The 23,923-nt window shown below is 47.1% G+C and overlaps 1 protein-coding gene across 1 annotated transcript in view; it reads right to left on the reverse strand.

The window, feature by feature from the left end:
• Positions 1–23,923, reverse strand: part of LOC146839542 (aldehyde dehydrogenase family 3 member B1-like) — an 876,897-nt gene that overhangs the window by 654,516 nt on the left and 198,458 nt on the right. The window contains exon 5 of the mRNA XM_085650813.1: positions 16,657–16,767. Coding sequence (XP_085506939.1) covers positions 16,657–16,767 — 111 coding nt within the window. The remainder of the gene's footprint in view (positions 1–16,656; positions 16,768–23,923) is intronic.

Here is a 23,923-nt window from a genome sequence, read left to right on the forward strand (position 1 = left end):
CACACTGTGGAAATCTGGGACCTACTCGACTCTGGCCACCTCGACATCGCCTTCCTCATTGAAACCTGGAGGATCTCCACCTGCGCCCTGGACATCGCCACGGCCATCCCGGACTGCTACAAGATCATTCACAAGGACAACATCAACATACCGGGTGGAGGCATCACCATTGTACACAAAAGCACCCTCCGCCTCCCCACCCACTCAGGCGACCAGCATGGAGCACCTCCACTTCCAAGTTCAGACCAACCTAAACACCACCTTTTGTTGCACCCCCATTTACAGACCTCCCAGACCCTGTCCACTCTTTAGCTCTCGCCTCCTTGACTACATTCTCCTCGGCGACCTCAACTTTCACTTGGACAACCGCAAATACAAGAACACATCGTCCTGGCTGGAAAACCTCCCCACCTTCAGACTGAGACAACGGGTCACCTCTGCAACTCACTCAGCTGGACACATGCTTGACCCCGTCTTCTCTGCTAGCGATAAGGTCTCCTTCAGCCACACCTCCCTGTTGCCTTGGACCGACCACCGCTACGTCCACTTCTCTTTCACCAAAGCTACTCTACACCACTATGCCCACCGCTACCCTTGCAGGAGCTGGAACAAAGTCACCGAAAAACAGTTCACCACCTCCCTCAGCAACATCCCACCTCCGACTTCCGCGGACACTAATACCTTAGCTCGCAACCTCCACCAATCGATCTCCAACTGCACTGACGCACTGAACATCCCACCTCCGACTTCCGCGGACACTAATACCTTAGCTCGCAACCTCCACCAATCGATCTCCAACTGCACTGACGCACTGGCTCCTATTAAGAAAATGCGCGGCAAACCACACTCCAGAACAAAAGCCAGCTGGTTCAGCCCCACCCTGCACGAGTCCAGACGCTCCTGTAGATGGCTCGAAAGGAGATGGAGAATCAGCAAGACCGTGGAAGACCACTCAGCCTTCAAAACCGTTATCACCGCACATCACAACCTCATCAGAACAACAAAGAAAGAGGCTCTACAAGAAAGGATCAACCCCAACGCACACAATAGCAAGAAACTTTTCGCTGTGGTCAAAGAATGAGCCAAATCCAGCACAGGACCAGCAGACATCCCACCCTCCTAAGATCTCTGCAACAACCTCAGCACCTTCTTCTACTGCAAGATTAACACGAGAACTTCAAAGACTTCTTTACCCAAGACCCTCTCACCCCACTCGCAACCACTGCCGCCAACAACACCAGACCCCAGCAGACCTGATCAATTGGACTCCCCTCAGTGGCGAGTCCAAAACTCTCAAGATCATGAAGAGCATCCACTCAGGAACACCCTCAGACCCCTGCCCGCACATCTTTAACACAGCCAGCACCACCATCGCCCCCGAATTCTGCAGCACCATCAACTGCTCCATCAACTCCGCCACATTCCCGAAAGACTGGAAACACGCAGAGATCTACCCCTTGCTGATGAAAGCCTCTGCTAACCCGAAGGACCTCAAGAACTTCAGATCCATCTCTCTGCTCCCCTTTCCAGCCAAGGTCATCGAGAAGGCATTCAACGCTCAACTTTCTGAGTTCATCGAGGCAAACAACTTCCTGGACTGCTCTTAATCCGTCTCACAAAGCATTCACAGCACGGAGACAGTCCTCTTGATCGCCACAGGGGACGTACACACCCTCCTCAACTGAGGTGAAACTGCAGCCCTCATCCTCCTGGACCTCTCGACCTCCTTCGACACCGTCTCCCAATGCAACTTATGCACAAGACTCCACGATGCAGGCATCTGTGAAAATGCCCTGGAATGGATCCGATCCTTCCTCACAGGCCGAACATAGAGTCAGGGTACCACTGTTCCACTCGGTACCCACAGAAATCGGCTGCAGATTGCCTCAGGGCTCCTCCCTGAACCCCACTCTCTTCAACATCTACATGGCCCCGCTCGCAGCCATCGCCAGGAAGCACAGACTCAACATCGTCTCCAATGCCGACGACACCCAGCTGATCCTCTCCCTCACCAATGAACCCACAGTTGCCAAGAGCAACTTGCACAACTGTATGAGGGCTGTTGCCACCTGGATGAAGGACAGCAGCCTCAAGCTAAACTTAGAGAAGACCGAAGTCCTCATCCAGGGCTCCAACCCCTCCGCTTTGGACGACTCCTGGTGGCCCGCAGATCTTGGACCTCCCCCACACCCACAGACCAGGCACAAAATCTTGGCATCATCTTAAACTCCTCGCTCACCATGAACAGCTAGATCAACGCTGTCTCATCATCCTGTCCCATATGCTATGCCTGCTCTGAAAGATCTTCAAGTGGATCCCCAGCAAGTCCAGAAAGTTGGTCACCCACGCACTCATCAGCAGCAGACTCGACTACAGCAATGCACTCTATGCCGGCAACACCCAGAAACTCCATAAGAAACTGCAAAGCATCCAGAACGTCTCCGCCAGACTCCTTCTTAACATCCCCGCCGCAGCCACATCACCAGCCACCTGAGAGACCTCCACTGGCTTCCAGTCAACAAAAGAATTACCTTCAAGCTCCTCACACACGCCTACAAAGTCCAACACGACACGGGACCTGCATACCTCAACCACTGCCTCTCCATCCACGCACCCACCAGAGACATCTGCTCCGTCCAACTGGCCCTGGCTGCGATCCCACATGCCCGCAAAACCACAGCCAGGGACAGATCCTTCTCCTACCTTGCTGCAAAGACCTGGAACACCCTGCCTCTCCCCCTAAGGGAATCACCGTCACTGCCCCAATTCAGGAAGGACCTCTAGACCTGGCTCTTCGACTGAACCACAATGCCTTGCAACAGATGTGCAGTTCCTCCACCCCCACCCCGGCCACGCCGCACCAGCACCTTGAGACCCTTACGGGTGAGTAGTCGTGCTTTACAAGCTATTTTATTGTTTGATTTAGGGCTATATTAAGGCTCACCGCATGGCGGCTTGCCATGCGTAATTAACGATATCCTGTTGGTTTTGTAAGCCGCCGCCAAAAGAACTTAATTACTAGCTTGGATTCCTTGCCCATTCCGAAGAAAAAGTCAGCATTTCTTCGTGGTGGAGGTTAACACGTTCTGAGAAAAATAGAATGGACTCAGTGTGGGATTTCATTTTAAAAGGAGCCTCGAGAGCTATCCTTCTGTCAAGGCTTTGACAGTTTTCACAAAATTCTTTTATTATCTGCATTCCAGAATGGTGTGCGTCCGTTGGAATTAAGGATGGAGAAACACCTGAGAGCCCTGCTGCGACAAGAGATCTGTGCCTGTATATGCACACTGTTGTTGGGACGGCAAGGAGCGGTTCAGAAAAGCATTAAAAAGAGAGAGAGACGCAGTTCCGCACCCAGAGTGCAGGGACGCAGGGAGGGGGGCGGTTGGGTTGGGGATTTACAGTTGTTGATTGTTGTTCTTCTTATGTCGACAGTTCGATTTGGCCTTAATGCAGGGGAGACAGGAACTTATGTTAGATCCAATGAGTACACAATGGGATAAAAGCACCAGAATCCTGAGTTGGAACGTCAACGGGTTTGGGGACAAAATCAAGCGTTCTGTAATCTTACAATATATCAAGCGACAGGCCCCGGATATTATACTTCTTCAAGAGAATCATTTGGTGGGCAATTCCTGCAAGGCCTTAAATAGATGGGGCTACACACTGGTGGCACATGCAGGCTTCACGACCAGCTCCCGGGGGGTGGGCATACTGATTAGAAAGTAATTCCCTCACTCCGTAGAGTCCACGTGGAAGGACGACAGGGGCCAGTATGTTGGTGTCTCGAGCACTGGGAAGGGAGGGTGTTGACGCTTATCTACGTCTATGTGCCTCCTGGCCTACAGACCGAAACCTTTAAAGACCTAGGCATGATTCTTCTTTCATTCCCAAAGGGTCTTCTGATGGGGGGTGACTTCCATGCAGTGGTATCAGGTAATCTAGACCGCCACCCACCGTGTGTGATTGGACCTTCTTACAGGTGGTTGCCTAACTTTATGGAAGCGATGGGGTTAGTGGATGGGTGGAGAACGCATAATCCTGATAGAATCCAGCACACCTTCCTTTCTGAGGCACACCATAGTCTTTCCCGCATAGACTACCTACTGATACCCGCGTCTCAGGTGGCCAATATCCACGAGATCAAACACCTGGGAAGGGGAATCTCTGACCACTCTCCGGTGTGGGCACGTATAGTACTAGATTGCACAAGGGTGGGGAGGATAGCGCCCATCAACCCCTGGTACTTCCGAGACCCAGGAGTCCGGAAAGCTTTGCTCCAGGCCATAGATCACTACTTCCAAGAAAATGTAGGTACGGTGGAATCGGCGCAAACCCTTTGGGAATCATTCAAATCCGTAATAAGAGAACAAGCACTATCCCTAATCACAGGCATGAAAAAAGACAGACAGAAAGAAATTATGAATGCTGAAGAGGAGGTATGCCGATTAGAGGAGGAGCTAGAAGTAGAGGTTACCAGCGATGCACTCCACACGCTGCAACTCAAACAGGAAGAGTATAAAACACTGGCCACAGATAGGGCTAAACTCCTGGGGAAAGAAAAGCTGGGCAGACTATATGATCTTGGGGATAAGGCCGGGAAATTAATTGCATGGCTTGATAAAAAATAGTGGGCTAGCAGAGTTGTTCCGGAGCTGAGGGGCGCTGACAACAGATCCATAGCTGATCCGCAGGACATAGCGAATCACTTTGCCGACCAATACCGAGAGGTCTACAGTTCTAATGGGGTGTACACGGAGGAGGACTCCCTGTCTATGATACAGGATATTAAACTTCCCACACTGACAGAAGAGGATCGCCATTTTATGGACAGTGAATTCTCCAATCACTAAGTGGCGCAAACCATCAGGTCATTGCATTCAGGCAAGGCCCTGGGACCAAACGGTATTCCCATTGAGTTGTATAAGCTTTGGCCTGATAAATTAGCCCTGTACCTCCTAGCTATGTTTGTGGAAAGCAGGGAGCTGGGAGTGCTACCAGATGATCAGAGGGTGGTCACCATCATGGCCATACATAATGAGGGTAAACCGAAGACCGACTGTACCTCCTATCGGCCTATCTCCCTGCTCAACGCTGAACCTAAAATCCTAGCCAAACTCCTGGCCAATCGCCTAGTGAAGGTGATCGGTGGCCTGGTTCATCCCGACCAATCCGGCTTCATGCTGCACCGGAACACAGCATTAAACTTGCGAAGAGTTCATGGAGTGTTAGGGAGAGTAGACACTATCCAAGAGGCTGCAATAATAGTGTCCCTAGATGCGAAGATGGCGTTCGACACTATCGAATGGCCATATCTCTTCACAGTCCTAACTAAACTGGGGTTTGGATTGGGTTTCATTCAATGGATTCGGCTGCTATACTCGGACCCCCTGGCTCAGGTTGTAATCAACAATAAGAAATCGTCGGTATTTAAATTGAGTCGGGGGACCCGTCAAGGATGTCCCCTTTCACCCCTGCTGCTCGCCCTGGCCTTGGAACCCCTAGCGGCCTGGATTCGCAGAGATCCTGTCATACGAGGACTGCGACGGTCCCCTGTCTGGGAGGACCGTATTTCACTCTACGCAGACGACATCCTGCTCTACTTGGCCTCCCCAAGGGCGTCGCTCATAGCAGTCTTGGACATTTTGGCCATATTTGGAAGGTATGCTGGGTTTTCTATTAATTGGGGTAAGTCTCTCCTCTACGTATTAAGAGGAGATCTGCTCACCCCCCCCCATTGGATTGCCCAATCCAAATCAGTAAAACGGGCTTCAAATATCTTGGCATTTTTATTTCTCTAGACCAGGCACTCCGTTTTAATCGGAACCTTCTCCTACCCCTTCAAAGGCTAAAACGAGATATAAAGAGCTGGAAAACACTTCCACTTTCACTTCTGGGCAAGGCGGCCCTTTTTAAAATTATGACACTGCCTCGTTTTCTATATGCGTTGCAGAACTCTTTAGACCCGGTTCCAGCTTCCTATTTTAAAGAAATCAAAGGCCTACAAAGGGACTTACTGTGGGACAGAAAGCCCTGTATACCCTTAGATAAACTGACCCTAAATTGGTATGATGGAGGGATTAGCCTCCCAGACATATACGAAAATACTATTGGGCAGCACACCTCGCCGCCATTAACCAGGGCACGTACGAACGCCAAGACGATCCGGGGTATGCCATGGATTGGTGGCTTCTATCAGGAGGGAACTACAATAGAGCTCTTTATTCACGACCCCGTAAACACACATTGACTGGGCCGACTAAACACTTAGGCTGGGATCAGAAACTTAACACTGGCAACCCCTTTGTGGGACTCCGAGAGGCTGGGGAGCCTGTGGAGGACGAAAGGCTTTGATAAATGGGATCTCATCGGGATCTCACATATTAGGGACGTGTGGGCTAAAGGCAAAATTATCCCGATTGCCTCCCTACAGCAACAGTACGATTTAGCTGCCTCAGAGTGCTTCAGATACACCCAGATCCGCCATGCCCTTGTATCCCAGCTTCCAAGGGGTTCTTCCCCCCCCCCGGATGCCTCGCCACTAGAGGATAAACTGCTGGATGGCCATCTGCCTGAAATGGCCATCTCATTAACCTACAAAAACTAATCAATAATATGGCGGACCCCCTTCAGTCACTCAAGGAAAAATGGGGAATTGAGATGGATGATGAGGAGTGGCAGGGGGCGGTGTTTTCCCCGTGGGAGGGGGCTATACAGGCTAGACTGCGACTGGTACAGCTTAAGATTCTCCACAGAGTCTATATCACAGGGCCTGGCTTGGTTCGCATGGGTAAAGCGGAAGTGGGAAACTGCAGGCGGCAATGTGGGAAAGAGAGCACATTCATGCATATATTATGGGAGTGCGACCTCATAGAAACATATTGGCAAAGCATACACGTTGTCATCAGTGAAGTTCTTGCACTTGATTTGCGAATGGAGTCCCGGAGACGTCTTCTGAATGTGTGGGAGCCCACCGACCTCTCTAGCTATAATAAACAGTGGGTTACGCTAGGGATCATGTTAGCGAAGAGGAATATAGCCCAGCTATCGGGAGCATTGCAGCCACCTAGAGTCGAAGAATGGAAAGAAGATCTAGACTGGTGCATGTTCAGGGAAAAGACGGTTTATGTGGCCCGGGGCTGTCCCAAGAAATGGTCTCGAATATGGAGTCCGTGGAACAGTTATCGATGAGACATCTGTACCCCCCCGCTGTGGGCTGACCAGGGGGAAGCCCTTACCCCATAACTTTGTTTCCGTTGTGTGCTACTGCTTAGATTTCCTAGAATTTGTACCTACTACAAAGTGTAACTGTCTCCTATGTTTTATTCACTGTATGTCGATGAATACGTTTAATAAAAAGAAATAAATAAAAATAAAAAAAATAGAGAGACTTCATTTAAAATACACTTTCTCTCAGATAAGTACATTACTTTTTTTTTCATTTCAAAGTATTTTATTGATTTTTATATTCAAGACGTTAACATTTCTGTTGCAAGGTTAGCCATTCGTAGCATATATAACAATGTTTACAGTTGCTTCAAAACATATGCTTGACTAACCCCTCCTGACGTGGCTTAGTGAGAGAAAGAAAGAAAGTGATAGTAAGAAAAAGAAGAAGAGAAGGGCACAAGAGAGGCTATGTATTTGTGAGACTTATAATCGCCTGACCAGGCTGCCACATCGCTGGCTTGCTTGTGGTGATATAGGCAGACAAGTCAGTCCAACCGATCCGTAGGGCCATAGTGATTGCGCTCAATAACATTCCTTTTACCACACTTACCAGGGGTCGGAGGGCGGGGGTGGGGTCAGAGGGTTTGTCTCCGGGAAGACTTGGTTTCACGGTGGGATTCATGGGGGTTCGTAAAAGTCTAGGTATGTGTCAAGTGAATTCCACATCCCCCTGGATGCTGGTCTCAAGGGTGAGTTCTGTAGTGCAATGTTGTCCGGACCTCTGAGGTGCGTGATCCAGTTGAACCAGCCTTTGTATGAAGTCTTACTTGTGTCTTTCCAGTTTGCTAGGGCCACTTTCACTGCTGCGGTCAACAGCAGGTCTAGTAGGTCCTTATCGTGCTCTGATCTTAATTCTGCGGTCATAAATGGGATGGCGAGGGAGGAGAACTCAGTTTTTAGTGTACAGCCCAGTACCTTATTTATGAAACCAAAGATTTTGTCCCGGTATGTTTTGAGAGTTGGGCATTGGTAGATAAGATGTGCTAGGTCCCCTTTTTCCTTGCTACAGTTCCAGCATAATGCATTTTCCCTGAGACCTCGTGCCGGGGTCCAGAAGGCCTTATGTAGTAGCCAGAACTTTGAATGAGAGAGTGCCAGGGAGATTTTATTGCGTGAGGCCGAGGTCCATAATGTTGCCAGTTCTAGTTCATTAAGTGTGTTTTTGGTTTGTGTTTCCCAATAGTTAATTGTCTTATTGTTAAGTTTGGATGATTTTGGGCGTAGTAGTTTGTAGAGGTGTGAGACCTGGTGTCCTAGTCTGTTTATGTTTGACATGTACTGGGTGATTGACGGCTGTGCAGGCGATAGTTTGATTTTGGACAGGGCCGTTTTTATTTTCAGAAAGTTGTAGAGTTTAATGTCTGTTAGGTTATGACTAGCCTTTAGAACAGCAAAAGTGACGGGGTATGCTCCGTCATCTAGTTGGTACGGGTGGTGGATGCCTTTCCCTGTCCATGTGTCGAAGGCTAGGCATTTCGCCTTGTATAGGATCTTACTGTTGGCTGAGAGAGACTCTAACTTAGATCCCCTGATACTGCGCTCCATTTTCTTAACTATCTTTAGTAAGGCAATTTTTGTATTTTTAAAGATGGATCTGGAGGCGTGAGTGTGTTTATTTGCTGTTAATAACGCCACGGGGTCCAGGTTGTTCAGGATGGCCCTCTCTACTTGAAGCCAGGCCGGTGTATATCCTTTCAGAGGTGATATCCAGTAAGATCCCTTCCTTGCCAGGAACGCAACTTAGAATAGTCTGAAGTCTGCTAGGTGAACTCCTCATAGGTTTTTCTCTAATCATAATATTTTGATACTTATACGCGCTTTCTTCCCTCGCCAAAGGAATTTGGAGATCAGGTTGTCTACCTTGCAGTGAAAGTCATCTGTGAGTAGGAGTGGGAGCATGCTGATCAGGTAATTAATCATTGGGGTGATCATCATCTTGATCGTCTCAATTCGTCCCCATCACATTATGAATTTTGGGGACCAGGAGTTTCTTTATCTTCTCCAGCAATATCTTCTCGTTGTGGTGTAGTATGCTCAATAAGTCACACCCAAAGTGTATACCTAGATATTTGATAAATCCTGATTGCCAGACTAGACCTGACCACCCTAGGATTTGCCTAGTGCAGAGTATGTTCAATGGTTTGCATTCTGATTTGTCCCTGTTGAGCTTGTAACCAGAGTGGCCGGAGTATTCTTCTATGGTGTCTATCAGGGCCTCTATTGATTTTTTCAGTTGCTCTGCTACTATTAGTATATCATCCGCGTACGCGGCAAGTTTTATTTCAACTCCATTAACATCCACCCCTTTTATTTTCGTATTTATCTTGATATCCTGGATCAGTGGCTCCAGTGCCAACAGAAATAGCGAGGGGGACAGTGGGCAGCCCTGTCTAGTGCCTCGATGTAGTGTGAGTGGTTCAGAGAGTGACCCGCTAATGACAATATGGGCTTTTGGATCCCCATCCGTATATACCCTTCCCCTAAGTTGAAAGATTGCAAGCATCGCTCCAGGAAAGACCAGGAGACCTTGTCAAAGGCCTTCTCGGCATCAAGGGTAATGGCTACTGCTGGCTCTGCTTTTGTGGCCGTGTGCTCCAGTATGTGACAGAGAAGTCTAGTATTGTCGTTAGACATCCGCGTACGTAGGAAACCCACCTGGGAGTTGCTTATCAGGTTGGGCAGGACAGAGTTGAGTCTGGTTGCTAAGATTTTTGCGTATATTTTGCAGTCCACATTAATAAGAGATATGGGTCTGTAGTTTTTGGGTGACAGATAGTCCTTACCCTCTTTTGGGATGACTATTATGTTGGCCTCCGTCATGGACTGAGACACAGTCCCTCTATCTGCACAATGGTTAAAGACCTGCTTCATGGTAGTTTTCAACTGCTCTAGGAAGGTTTTGTAAAAGGTGGCTGTGTACCCATCCGGCCCTGGTGCTTTGTTATCATTCATAGACTTGACCGCCATTTCAATCTCAGCGACGCTAATGTCCTGACCTAGTCTCCGTGCGTCTTCACTGGTTAGCTGTGGAAGACCGAGTCTATTGAGGTATTTTGTGCATGCCTCCAGATCCACGGTCTGGTCGTTTTTGTGGAGATCTTGATAGAACTCTTGAAATGTCTTGAGTATGTCTTTGCGTCTTGTGTGGGTTTTGTTGTTTGAATCTGTGATTGATGAGATGGTAAATTGGTTGCGTTTGTGCTTTAGGTAAGAGGTGAGTAGTTTCCCCGCTTTGTTTGCTTCGCATAGGTTAAGGGCCTTGTATTTGTTAAACCACAGCCCCGCCCTTTCACTCAGGATTTTGTTGTATTCATACTTTTCTTTTGGTTAGGTCTGCTAGAAGTTTAATATCCTGAGTGGCTCTGGCGTGGGCCGTTTCCAGGTTCTTGATGTCTTGCTCGAGCTGTGTCAGGTGCAGGTTTGCGTTTTTGTTTATTTTGGATTTTATTTCAATTATTGTGCCTCTAATGGTAGCCTTCCGGGCGTCCCATAGTGTGGTAGTTCTAGTCCCCGGTGAGTCATTGTGTCTGAGATAGTCCGTTATGGCCTCCTCCATTTTTTGCTTGTTCGTGGGGACTGTTAGGACGTCGCTGTTAAACCGCCACCTACGGGGTACGGCTTCATTGTGACAGCCGCTCAGCGTTAGGCTAATACATGAATGGTCTAAAACTAATCTAGGCGCTATCTCAGAGTGTTCTATTAGATGTGTGTGGGGGCCTGAGATTAGTATGTAGTCTATCCTGCTGTATGATTTTTGTGGGTTGAGTAGAATGTGTAGTCCCTAGTGTCTGGGTGCTTGAGGCGCCATGGGTCCTTAAGGTTGAATTTAAAGCACACATTTTAGAGTGTGGTGTGTGCGTTCGTCGGCTGATATTGGCAGGATGACTGTCTATCAATGATGTGGTGCAGTGGGATATTAAAATCCCCCGCCACCACCATGAAGTCATTCTGGGGGAGGTTATTCAGTTTGTGTGATACCCCCTCCCAGATGGGTCATCCGTGTTTGGGCCGTAGATGGTAGCTACGTGGATCAGCTCCTCACCTCTTCTCATATTTTTGATCAACAATCTACCCTCTTCATCGTGGCATTGTGATTCTAGTGTTAGGTTGGATCTTTTAGATAATAGTGTGATGACCCCTCGCTTCTTCCTTTCGGCCGGTGAGCAAGCCATTTGTGTGATCCAGTTGCCTTTCACAAGCTTGGCATCCCCCAATGGTAGTTTGGTCTCTTGCAATAGGATTATATCTCCCTTAGTTCTCGCCAAATAGTCTAGGATTTTCCTGCGTTTAATGGGGTGGTTGAGCCCTTTAACATTGAGGGATACTATCTTCAGGTCAGAAGCCAGGTTGAGAGTATTGCTGTGGGCCATTATCTATGGTAAAACATGCCTGGTGGGACTACTCTAGGAACCCAATACTTGGATATATAGTCTCCGGGGCCTGAGCTGCCAGGTGGTATTTGCCTCCCTCCCCTACCTACCCCGTGCTGTATATTTAGCGGTCACTTGTGAGGTGCATGTGGCCTGGATTTCGGGTTTGTGTGGATAGGTATGTTGGTTCTCATAGGTACGTAGGTTATCGTTACTTGCCTGAACCCTTGTGTAGATAGAAAAGAGGTGAAAGTGAAAAGGAAAGTAGAGAATAAAGAAATCAAATAGCTGAGTGTCCCGCCCCCTCCCCTCCCCCCATCACAAAAATATGGTATGTTGGGCGTGCGACGACAGAGTCGCCGTACCCCGTCTCTCGAGGATTAAACCATTTGTGTTCCATGTCTCTATGATCCCAAGAGGTTCTAGTGTTAATTAGCAGCTTATTATTATTCTAATACAAATATTCTTCAAATATTCTTCAATACTTGTGCTACGTCTATGCTTATGTTTAAGTTTATGACCCCATCTTATCGCCCCTCCCTTATCGCCTGCCCCTGCGTATATATAGGGTAAAGGATATGAAGATTGTCCCAGCTGCTGTACAGGACAAAGGATATATAGATTGTCTCTTTTGTAAAGAGCCGACATCCAGTGTCTGGCGTTGATCGTCCAGGAGCTGTCTGCCATCGGCGACGGTTGATCATGCTCTGTACGTCAGGAGTTATTGTGTTCATTGCTTCCTGTGGGCATTGAGGTAGCATTGTTGAGGTAGTTAGTGAGGTATCTGATGAGGTAGATAGTGGTCGTTGAGGTAGCTGTAGGTTGCAAAGTTCTTGAGTGGGCTTGTGCAGGTTCTTTCAGTCCCCAGCTCCACCGAGGCTCTCCTTTTTCTGGACCCAGGTTGTGCTGTCTCCATTTCTTGGGCTAACGGGCCATCTAAGTATTTGTCCAGCTCCTTAGGGTCATCGAAAATGTATGTTTTTCTTCCTCAACTTGTCTCTTAAGGCAAGGAACCCCTTTCTTGTGTCCACCGTGGGTTTTGAGTAGTCCTGTGTAAAGATGATCTTTTGCTCATTCCATGAGATCTGGTGGTTTTTGCGAGCAAAGTTGAAGATACCTTCTGTGTGCTGCGCTCTTAGGGGTTTGCATATTATTGGTCGGGCCGCACTTCTTGTTGTGGATTTGAAGGCAGGGACCCTGTATGCTCTGTCTAGTTCAACTGCCGGTCAAATTTTAGGTTTGTGAGTTTGGGGACCAGGTCCTCAATAAAGGTCAGGCATGAGCCTGCCGTGTCTTCGACCCCCTCTGGCACTCCTAGTATACGGATGTTCCCAAGCCGGTTGCTGTCTTCCAGTTCCACCATTTGCCTCTGGAGTGTAGCAGTAATTTTTGTCAGGGTCCTCAGCTCCTTGTTTGAGCTTACTTCTTCAATATCACTTATTCTTTGTTCAGCCGCAGCGATTCTGTTGTTAACCGTGTGCATGTCGGCCCTGACCACAGCTATCTCCAACTGTATTGCATCTGTGGTGTGCTTTGTGGTTTTGGCCAGATCATGGACATCTGCCAGTTTTTTTTGTATCATATCTGTTCTTTTTCAGCTGCTGCTGGAGTCTCGATTCCCTCTCTGCCATGTTGTGGGTCTCAGGTTTTCCTTGCTGATTCCAAATTTACCCTCTCTCTGGTCTGCCTTGGGTTGTTTAGTTCTGGCGCGGGTTTCTCTGTTGGCCGCATACTCGTCCTCCGCCATACGCCCCACTATGTTTTTAGCCTAGTGCTGAGTTTAGACACGCTGGGAGACCCCCTCTCACAACCTTCCTGTTTTGATGGTGTACGTTACACTGTTTGTAGACTCTTTCTGTGGCGGGTACGTCCTTGACGCCAAGCTACTTCCTGGGATAGAGCTGGTGCTCTTCAGCTGTGTGTCTGGTGCGGGACCTTGCAGGGAAAAGGGGAATCACGTGCTGATCCTAGTTTCCCCCCCCTCTTGCTTGTTGAGTGAACTCCCAGTGCTCTGGCCGTTTTATATAGACGACACTTACCCCTCTCTCAGTAGCCCGCTATTCTCCGAGTAGGGCGATGTGGGTGTTAGGCTGGTGCTCGTGGGGAACCCGTTCTGCTGGAGCCATCCCAGTTCTTCGTGCTTGGTATCTGCAATAGCACCTGCTTCTTTTTTAATTTTCCCACATTTGATCCCTAGGTTGGGGCTCTCTCTATATCCGGGACAACTATGGTATTGCTGTGAGCCTGTTGTGTGGCCCTATGTTCGCACGCACTCACTTCATATCCCGCGCTTTGTTTACTCTCAGGTCCGCTCCCAGGCCCGTCGCTTCTCGCACTCTCCACCTTCCTAGTTTGTTCTCTCGAGCGTTGCTCTATTGGCCAGCCTGTTTTGCCATTGGGGGTCTCCGGCGGTTCCGGCGTGTGTGCCCCTCCGTCCTGCCTCGTCTCTATGTCGCCAAAATTCACCGCTCTTGTTAATGGGCCTCAGTGCTTGGTGGGGCTGGGCTGTGAGTGTTCTGCAAGCGGGGGTCTTTATTCTTGCTACTTCCAGGTCCTCACCTGTATTCCTCCCACTAATGTTGCTGCAGTACCCCCTGCCTCATCCCCCTGCTCACGGCTTCCTTAGGAAGATTGCGGCGCTGTTTACTTCTTTCGACAATCTTCCTAGGTTTCGGTTTCTTGGTGAAGATGGCGGCGCTGTCTTTATCTCGATAATCTTAAATTTCGTTTTCACTTTTCAATCGTGTCTTTCTGGCCATCCTGCCGTTTGTGACTACTTTATGCACTTCACCCCAGGTGCCCCCAGGTGTCTCTGCACCGTAGGAGAGAAGTGGTGGCAGTGGTAGCGAGTGTATGGCATAAATAACTTTTCGATCAGCGGCGGGTTGTTTACCGGGTCTGTGGAGCTTTGCGGGCAGTGCCCTCTCTCCCTCCTTTGTCCTCCTTTGCCTGCCTCAGTGGTTTTGTTCGGGTGCCTTCTTCCTGCAACTCCGCTTGCCTTCCCCTTAGGCTCGCACCCTGCTTCGCTCATCAGTTACTCTCTCCTGTACCTGTTGCATTCTCTCCCCTTCTGCGATTGTCTCCTGCTCCTCTTGCATGTCCTGTTGGCGCGCAGGCTATTCACTTATATTCTTTTTCCCCCTCACCCGGGCACTTCACATCCTCTCCGCTCCTCTCTACGGTATCGATCCAGTGCTTCACCTCCGGTCACTGGATTTCTCAGCAGGCTTCTCGGTTGGAAACAGCTGGAGAGGGTGGAGAGGGTGATGGCGCTTAATGAGATCCAGATTTCGGTTACGATTTGTCCGCCATCTTCCCTGTCTCCGTGTTCATAGTGCTAGGTTCTCACGAAATTTCTACCTTTTCCGGGGTACGGATATTTTCTGAGTCGATGCCTGCAGCTGCTGCTAGCGTTCCGACGCGCTCAGTGCTTTTTTAGCGCTTTTTCGTTCGATGCATCTCTTGGGGTCGACGGCCTTTCCCCTCGGTCAGACTGAGCAGCAGACTCAGGCAAGCCACACCCACATTACTTTTTCTTTGAATCGTTTACTTATTTAGCTCTTTTTAACTCCATGGACTACTGTGTTATTTTGGGGCATTGGCATGCATAAATGTCTTTATCGTTTCATTCCTCTGTGAGCATAAATCAAAGGAATTTCATTTTTATTTGAATAGTACGGCAAGTAAAACATAGACATTTCTCAATTTTACATTTTTACAGTCCCCATTTGTACGATTATTCTAAGGAGGAGTAATTGGAACCTTTTATACTTTGGGGGGTACGTATGCTTGATCTCTCACATTCGCACATGATGTTAGCTTGAGATGAGTGGGGAATGGGCAGGATTGTATAATGATAATACCTGCGTTCACATGTTGTTTATATCTTTGGGTATAGCCTGTCTTAAAGTCTCTGCTGTCCCTTATGAAGAGTGATTAAGTTCCAGCACTGTGCAAGGAGGCTTCTATACCCAGGCAATTGTATTTAGGGTTTATTGGTGATTCAGAATAGGTATCAGGTAACAGGAATTGTGGAGACGATTTATTGTTTTTTCTTGGTTTTCTTGCAGGTCTCCTTCCTTGCCATTCCATACCTAACTCCCTTTTCCCCCACTCAATCTCTCCAAACTTCTGTGCATGCATGCAAGCAGAATTGGGGATATTGAGGGGTGGACCATTTAAGAGCATCGTACTGATCCTGAGGAGTTGTGCCTAAAAAGACAATTCATGCCACAGAGGGTATCTTTCTTTATGGACCTGCGTTAACTAGCACAGAAAGAAAAGAACTGAATGAAGTCAGCACGCCAAGGTGGCACCCATACAGGTGACACGGACATCACTACGGCGGAGACGACGCCAATGACGGCACGCGGAGCTGACTAACGCAAAGGTATTGTTCAAAGAAAAATCTTCCTGATCCAGTCTGACACCTGAAAAATTCAAGGGTCACAACTATCGTTGTTCATGATTTATATTCAATGAAATTCAATAAACAAATTAATTACAAAAAATAATAATTTTTAAAAAGCCCTAGTTTTAGGAATTCTTGCTCTACTGAATAAAAAAATAAATTGAGAGCTAATTTACAATGTACTTCTTATGGAACTTGACTGCAGACTGTTCCATAAAAGTGATGGTATCAAATGCCAAGGACCCTATGTCCTTTTTTTCGTTTTTTAAAGAAGAAATAAAAGGACCTAACTTTGCCTGTTGCTTATAAGAACCAGTATTTCATTTTACTTGACTTAATAAAAATGTTCCTAAAGGATTTTTTTTAGAATTAGGTTATCTTTATATTTGTACTAGGAACTTGCACCTATATGGAGGTATTTCAATTATATTAATATTAATCAATATCTCATGATTTAGAAATGATATACCTATGAGAAGTTATATGTTTCATTTTCACATTTTGTGTGCACCATCTCTGTACTGTCAGTAACGCCAGAGTTAATGTACTCCCGACAGTCAACTGGTGGCTTAGAGTTAAAGACACCTACAGGTAGAGGGCAGTCCTTTCACAATATCCTGTTTCCAAATCACATAAAAGACATACCCAGTTTTTCTCCACATATTCATTTTTCATACAGGTCTTCAGGTTTTTGACGGCCAAGTTGATTTCTGCGTTAATCATATTGGTCTCGGACATTTCCGCCTCAAATGTAGGCTAAGAGGACATAAGCCATGAAAGAGGGGGAAACAAATAAGACATAATTAGTGGGCACAAGAGTCAATGGATTGGGCAAAAGGGAGAAAACTAGGGAAGGAGGGATACACATGAAGTGATGATGTGAAATTGCAAAATGTAATGATGAGGAGAAAAGGAAGGAGGCGAGGGGGGAAATTATAAGTGAAGAAGTACAGAAGGAAAAAAATTATTTGTAAGTATAGGCTATGGGGTAAGGAAGACATGAATAAGAAGCAAGAATGATAAGGAGTACAGAAGATAAGTACATTTACAATACCAAAGCACAGGGAAGAAACAGGATGAGTGAGGGTGGAAGCAGCTGAGAGTAAGGACAGTGGGGAGAAGAACAGAGATAGAGCTAGCGAAAGTAGTGAAGTGAAATAGCTAGATAAAGTGTAAGTGAAGTATAAATAAGAGAAATATAAATGCAATAATCCTGTAAATTGTGTACGTCACAGACTTAGGGACTGGGAACCTAATATTTAGAATTGTGAATATAGCCAACAGAGTGTGCGGGATCCCCATATTATTTTACAAATCAGTAAATATTAGCCACGCTAACAAAAATAACAGAAATGCAGCAAAGAAAAGTCTTCCATTCTTCTGTTTAGGAAGCTACGTGTGTTATGCAATATTGCAAGTCTGTCTGCCGAGTACTGAGCCAATGTGGACAAAAGCATGTTTTGATCAATCAACACCACTCAGAATAGGTGTAATAGATATTGCCACACCCAAAGTCGTCCAAGGTTATGGGTGCACAACTCCCTGGGTTAACCATTCCAAAACTCTTCACATATAAAACACTTTATACGAAAATGAGAGAGGTCCATCGTAAAATGTAGTTATCCTTCAATTATTCAAAATTTTAGGAGTGTTTAAAAAGATCTTTCACAAATGTCAAGTGGTACACTACTACAGTCCAAATATACAAAGCCAGTTCATAACAGAGATGATAGTCTTTATTCAGTTCTTGTAATTTCAATATAAAAGAAAACACAGCCAACACATTTCATTCCAAAAACAGCAGGAATTCTTCCGGGTGTTACATATCATTCAAATTGTGTTTTTACTCAGCTGGTATACACCCATTAAATCTTTTGTAAAAAATATGTATTTTTTAAACTTCTAGATATGTTCTATTTTCTTTCAATCCATATGATAAATCATCCTTCATTGAATCAGTAGTCCCATGCATAAATTACAAGAGAGCATTATAGCATCATGATGGTGTGCTGTTTTTTATATTCAAATACAAGAACGAAATATAGACTATAACGTCATCTATAAATTGCCTTTGTATATTTGGACTGTAGTAGGGTACCACTTGACGTATGTGAAATAACTTTAAAAAAACTTCTCAAATTTTGAATAATTGAGGAATACCTACATTTAAAGGTACGTCTCTCTCATTTTCTTGGAAAATGTTTTGAAACAATTGCTTTCTGTTCTGACATGTCCCTAACTGAGGCAATGTTTATGCAGTAATGTGTATGTAAAGATCTATAAAAGCAACTCCACCACCTCTCTCCACACAGAATCTTTGAAAGAAATGTATAAAGAGACCTAATAATTTAAGTGAGGCAGACATGACGACTGGTTGTTTAAGGAGCATGCTAAAGAGCTGAGATATGACTCTACATCTTAGATCTTCTTGGAGGCATGCAAGGATAATACAATGCAAGGGGTCCCAGCTGATACCTTGCTCTGGCACTTGGTGTATAAGTCAAGGTGTGTCAGACCCATCAATGTTTACTTAAACAGGTCTATGATTCCAACTCGCAATCTGGGATATAACATATAACCAACAAAACTTACCATATTTCATTCCCATTACATCACCATACACTCTATTCCTTCCTTCAGATCCCTAGACCCGTAAGCATCAGCCTATTTGATGGGGGCACCATTAAACCACTCAGAAGATGTAAACAGGCTTTAAATCTGGGCAAAACAGAAAGATTCACTATGTCCTGGAAAGTCTTTTGGCAGGACCAGAGAAAGGGTTCAACTAGTATCTAAAGGAGAGAATCCTATTACCAGGTCATGCTTGATTAGTATGTGAAACCAGTGAAACTGCATAGGTACTTTCCATCTTCCAGCATACTTTGTTGGTGAGTATTTGGTGAGGTGAGGAACTTTCAACATATATGGTGAGATTCACCCTTCATTGTATCCTTTTGGGAGGAAATTTTACTGGCTATTACAAACATCCTAGCACATCCTAATCCAAATGACATATACTTTTACATTTTCAGCTTTTGCCTGCCTCTCATAGAACATCAATCTAAAGCAGATTTGAAATTGAGGAATTGTCTGGAAGTGACTAAACTAAGTTTAGCCTTTAACAGAATAAAAACAATCCACCCCACCATAGCACTGTGGCATTTATGTCTCTGGAATTTAGTCACCATGGATAATCATCCTGAACCCTTCACAACCAATGTAGTAAGTTTCAGACATTCTGCAGCCCGATACGGTCTTAAGTATCAACTGGCATCCTACAACCTCATGCCCTGCAAGACTGAAAGCTTGCGTATTAATCTTCAAGAGATGAGAACACTGTGCTTTAATTTCAAGCAGACAGACTACGCAAATAACCAGTGCAGATGACTGATGTGATTTCATTGTTTACTTTGCCTGGAGACGTTTGGGGGGTCTTTGGTGGTAGAGAGAGGAGGGGTTAGGAATTGTAGATGATTTGTGCTGAGATTCTCTGTAGCAATGCTGTACTGTTTTTTAGCACTCTTATCGGCAAAATATTGGTAACTGGTCTTTACTGTTTGACCCTAATAAAAAGAAAAGTTTAATAAAAAACAAAGCTGAGACCCATAAAGACAGAAGGGCTGACTCACAAAAGCATCTATGAGTATGGGAATTAGTAATCTTTGACATACTCTAACATGCTTATGGGAATCAGCCCCAAACATCCAACTTCCTTTTAGAAAAGGTGCAAAGACGGCACAGTCCTTTCTAACTGTACTAATTGTTTATGAATGTTGCCTGAATATCTCCATCTTATTCCAATTTTAGATGTTTTGGGAATAACTTCCAAAGGCATGTAAGAGTACTACAGGAGTACTACTTTACATACGTTTTTAAAAAGCCCCCATTGTTTGTACTAACTGCCAGTGACAACCAAGAGGAACGAGCTAGAATCAATCAATCAGGGGTTTATAAAGCGCACTACTCACCCGTGAGGGTCTAAAGGTGCGGGTGGGAGTGGAGGAGGTGCAGCTTCGGGGCAGTCGAAGAGACAGTTCTTGAGACTCTTTCTGAAGGTGTTCAGTGTGGGGGAGCATCTGCTGTTGACTGGGAGCTCGTTCCAGGTCTTTGCTGCAACGTAGGAGAAGGCTCTTCCCCCTGCTTTGGTTCTGCTTATGCAGGTGGTTTCTGCTAGGGCCAGTGGATCGAAGGTTCCTCTTGGGTACATAGAAGGAGACTCTTTTGTTGAGGTATTTGGGTCCTATGTTGTGGAGGGATTTGTAGGTGTGAGTGAGTAGCTTGAAAGTTACTCTCTTCTCGATGGGGAGCCAGTGGAGGTCTCATAGGTGCTGGATCATGAGCTTGTGGCGTGGGGTTCCGAGGACGAGTCTGGCCGCGGTGTTTTGGATGGTTTGGAGCTTGTGTAGCAGGGTTTTGTTGATTCCGGCTTAGAGGGTGTTGCCGTAGTCCAGTCTGCTTGTCACGAGGGCATGGGTGACGGTCTGTCTGCATTCGTGGGGGATCCACTTTAGGGTCTTTCGGAGGATGCGGAGGGAGTTGAAGCAGGTAGAGGCGACTGCGTTGATCAGGCCGGTCATGGAGAGGGAGGAGTCCAGGATGATGCCGAGATTCCAGGCGTGGTCCGTTGGTGTGGGAGGGTTTCCGAGAGCAGGGGGTCACCAGGATCTGTCCCACGCAGTGGGGAAGGGTCTTAGGACGATGACCTCAGTCTTGTCCGAGTTCAATTTCAGGCAGCTGTCTCTCATCCAGGTTGCGACGTCTTTCATTCCTTCTTGGAAGCTGAGTCTGGTGTCTTCTGGGATCTTCGTGAGGGAGAGGATGAGTTGGGTGTCGTCGGCGTAGGATACTATGCTGAGCCCATGCTGTCTGACGATAGCGGCGAGGGGGGATATGTAGATGTTGAAGAGCGTGGGGCTCAGCGAGGATCCTTGAGGTACTCCACAGTTGATCTCTGTTAGTTCAGAGAGGAAGGGGGGGACTCTGATCCTTTGGGTTCTGCCATAGAGGAAGGAGCGGATCCAGTCGAGGGCGGTTCCTCGTATTCCGGTGTCGTGGAGTCTGGCTGCGAAGGTACAGTGTGCAACGGTGTTGAAGGCTGCTGAGAGGTCCAGTAGGATAAGGGCCACAGTGTGGCCCTGGTAAAGGAGCATGCGGATGTCATTGATGGCGGCGAGGAGGGCTGTCTCGGTACTGTGGTTGCTGTGAAATCCGGACTGGGAGGGGTCGGGGATGACGTTCTCCTATATGAAGGTGGTCAGCTGGGTGTTGACGAATCTCTCAGTGACTTTGCCTGTGAAGGGAAGGAGAGAGATGGGCCGGTAGTTTTTCAGTTCTGTTGGGTCAGCCAAAGGTTTCTTCAGGATGGGCTTGACTTCTGCCTCTTTCCAGTCATCGGGGAAGATGCTGGATTCAAGGGAAATGTTGATGGTCCGTCCTAGTTCGGGAGCGATGGCGGCAGCGGCTTTGTGGTAGATGTGCGGTGGTCAGGAGTCCGTAGGAGCTGCTGCGTCTGTGTTCTTCATGGTCTTGGTGGTGTCCTCAGTGGTGGCAGGTTTCCAGGAGGTGATGATCGGCCTGTTGTCGGTGGTGATGAGGGTGGTGGTGTCACAAGTCTGTTAGCTGAAATTGTCGTAGAGGGCCTTTATTTTCATGTGGAAGTCGGAGCTGAGTTTGTTGCAGAGGTCCTGGGATGGAGGAACGTCCGTGGCTTCGCTGGAGTCGGAGGGCGCTCTTGTGTGCGATGGCGAGTCCTCCTCCTGGGCGGTGGGGGCCATCCTTTCTTTGGATCTTGTATCCATCGGGGATGGCGGTGGCGATGACGGGGTGGAGGTGGCGTTGGTCCAAGTTTCTGTGAAGAAGGCGCCGTCTGGCGAGATGGTGTCGAGCAGGTCCCAGATCTCCGTGGCGTGTCTGTGGAGGGAACGCACGTTGAAGAGTATGCATGTCAGGGCTTCGGTGGTGCGGCCATCCGTCGTGGGTGCAGCGGTTGTGGGGGGGCTGTTGATGTTGAAGGATTGTTGGCAGTGTCGGCAGGAGAACTGGCCGTGGGTGTTGGTCGGCGTCGATCTCTGGCAGTTATTGTTCCTTTCGGGGTTAAGTGGGAGGAGCTCGGCAGAGTTGTAGCGGAGAATAGCCGGAGAACCAGAGTCCCTGGCACTGGCCGCGGTCACCCCAACTGCGTGCAGCGGCCTGCATTAAGTAGGAGAGGGGAGGGAAAGTGCAGCTGGGAGGCGGGAAGCGATGAGCGGCAGGTGGGTGGGGTCTGCGCTCGACGGAGAGTCGCAAGGGAGGGCAGAAAAGAAGATGGCAACAGAAAAACTAGACAAAACGTGATTAAAACTACCCAAAGCAAACTAACCTTAAATTCTACAATGCTAAGAAAAAAACACAGGCAGGCACAGAGAGCAGGTCGAGAGCGGTCCCGAACCCTGCTCTTCTGGGTCAGAGGCGGCAGTGACTGTCAGGCGGAGCTGCGTGGAGGGAGAGCAGTTCCCAAGCCACTGGTCAGGGCACTTGGCACTTGAATCTTAGCCGTGACCAATGGCGCTACACTACACAAATGGTCAATTGCAAAGCAACCCTTAGCTTCAAAGCACACACCTCAAAAATGACACATGCAGTAATTTGAAAACTTTTCTTCCTGAATCAGATATTAAAACTGCTGCACGAGCCTGGTGCCATCCTTGCTTACAGTCATCCCTGAAAAATCTGTGACCCCCCCTCAGGCCTATTCTTCATGCAGCTGCCTAAATATCTCAGGATTTGAGAAGGGTTGCCCCAATATCATTCACTCAGTAGACATTTCAGTGGCTTCTCAACCAGCCTGTGTCACCTACAAAGAATGCTGTATCACCTACACAGTCTTAAACATAAGCCCTTCTGTGTTAGAAGCAACCTCATCACGCTTGGGTCACAAACAAAAGCAGGAAGGACTAAAAGTCAAGCCATCTCTTGCTACCTTCATAAGAACTGTTTTCCTTCCACACCCCTCAGTCCAGAAATCTCCCAACCACTGCTCTTAACGAAACACCTCATCCAAGTATAAACAGCAAGTTATTAAATGACAGCTGATAATCCCACTTGCTCTGCTGCATAACATCCCTTGACCCAAGCTTCTTCACTTCTTTCCTTTAAGCCCATATTTGGACAGTGTAGGAATATGGTTCTGTATATACTATACCAAAGGGAGGTATAGTGTTCACAGAGTCCAGTGGAACCCAAAAGGTAGGCAGAGGTAAAGTAGATATGTAGTGAATGAGCCACTTTTGTGGTCTGACACCCTATGATGACCCTCAACCACCACCATTTTAACTGATTTTAGTGTGTTATGTTAGCCTAGCTTTAATGTAGGATGGGTTTGCATATGCCTGCTTCTCTTCTGTCCTGTAATCTTGCTGTCTTTTAGTAGAATAGTCTTTCCAAGAATAGAAGGTATGAAATGTTGAGGTGCAGTGTTGTGGGTGGTGGTGCACACGTGCTCAATGTTGTATACTGAGGGATAAAGTCTATAGTGTTATTTGGGTTAGGTGAATTATGACTTTGACCTATTGGCTTTGACGTGGTCTAATGTCATTCTGATTTCTGACTTTACCTTGCTTTATGGCAGTGCTGACTATTACCTTTGACATGGTTTCATGTCATCCTTGCTTTTCTGATTCCATCTTGCTTTGGGCCTTTGTGTGCATGGCTTAACTAACTCCATTTTCATGACTGAAGCTATTTATGGGGAGGGCATGTTTTGCTCTTCTCCTGTTTTTCGCACTTTACTGACTAGAGAGAACTGGTTCTTATCAGAGGAATGTGCATGGTCTGTCTCGGAGCCATAGCAAAGGCCTGATCAACCGATGCAGTGGCCTTGGAGCAGGCTGGTACGGGCTCTCATGAGAACGAGGGGGCGAGGCTTGCTAGAAGC

The sequence above is a fragment of the Triturus cristatus genome, chromosome 4_1 (assembly GCF_964204655.1).
Source record: "Triturus cristatus chromosome 4_1, aTriCri1.1, whole genome shotgun sequence".
Lineage (NCBI taxonomy): Eukaryota > Metazoa > Chordata > Amphibia > Caudata > Salamandridae > Triturus > Triturus cristatus.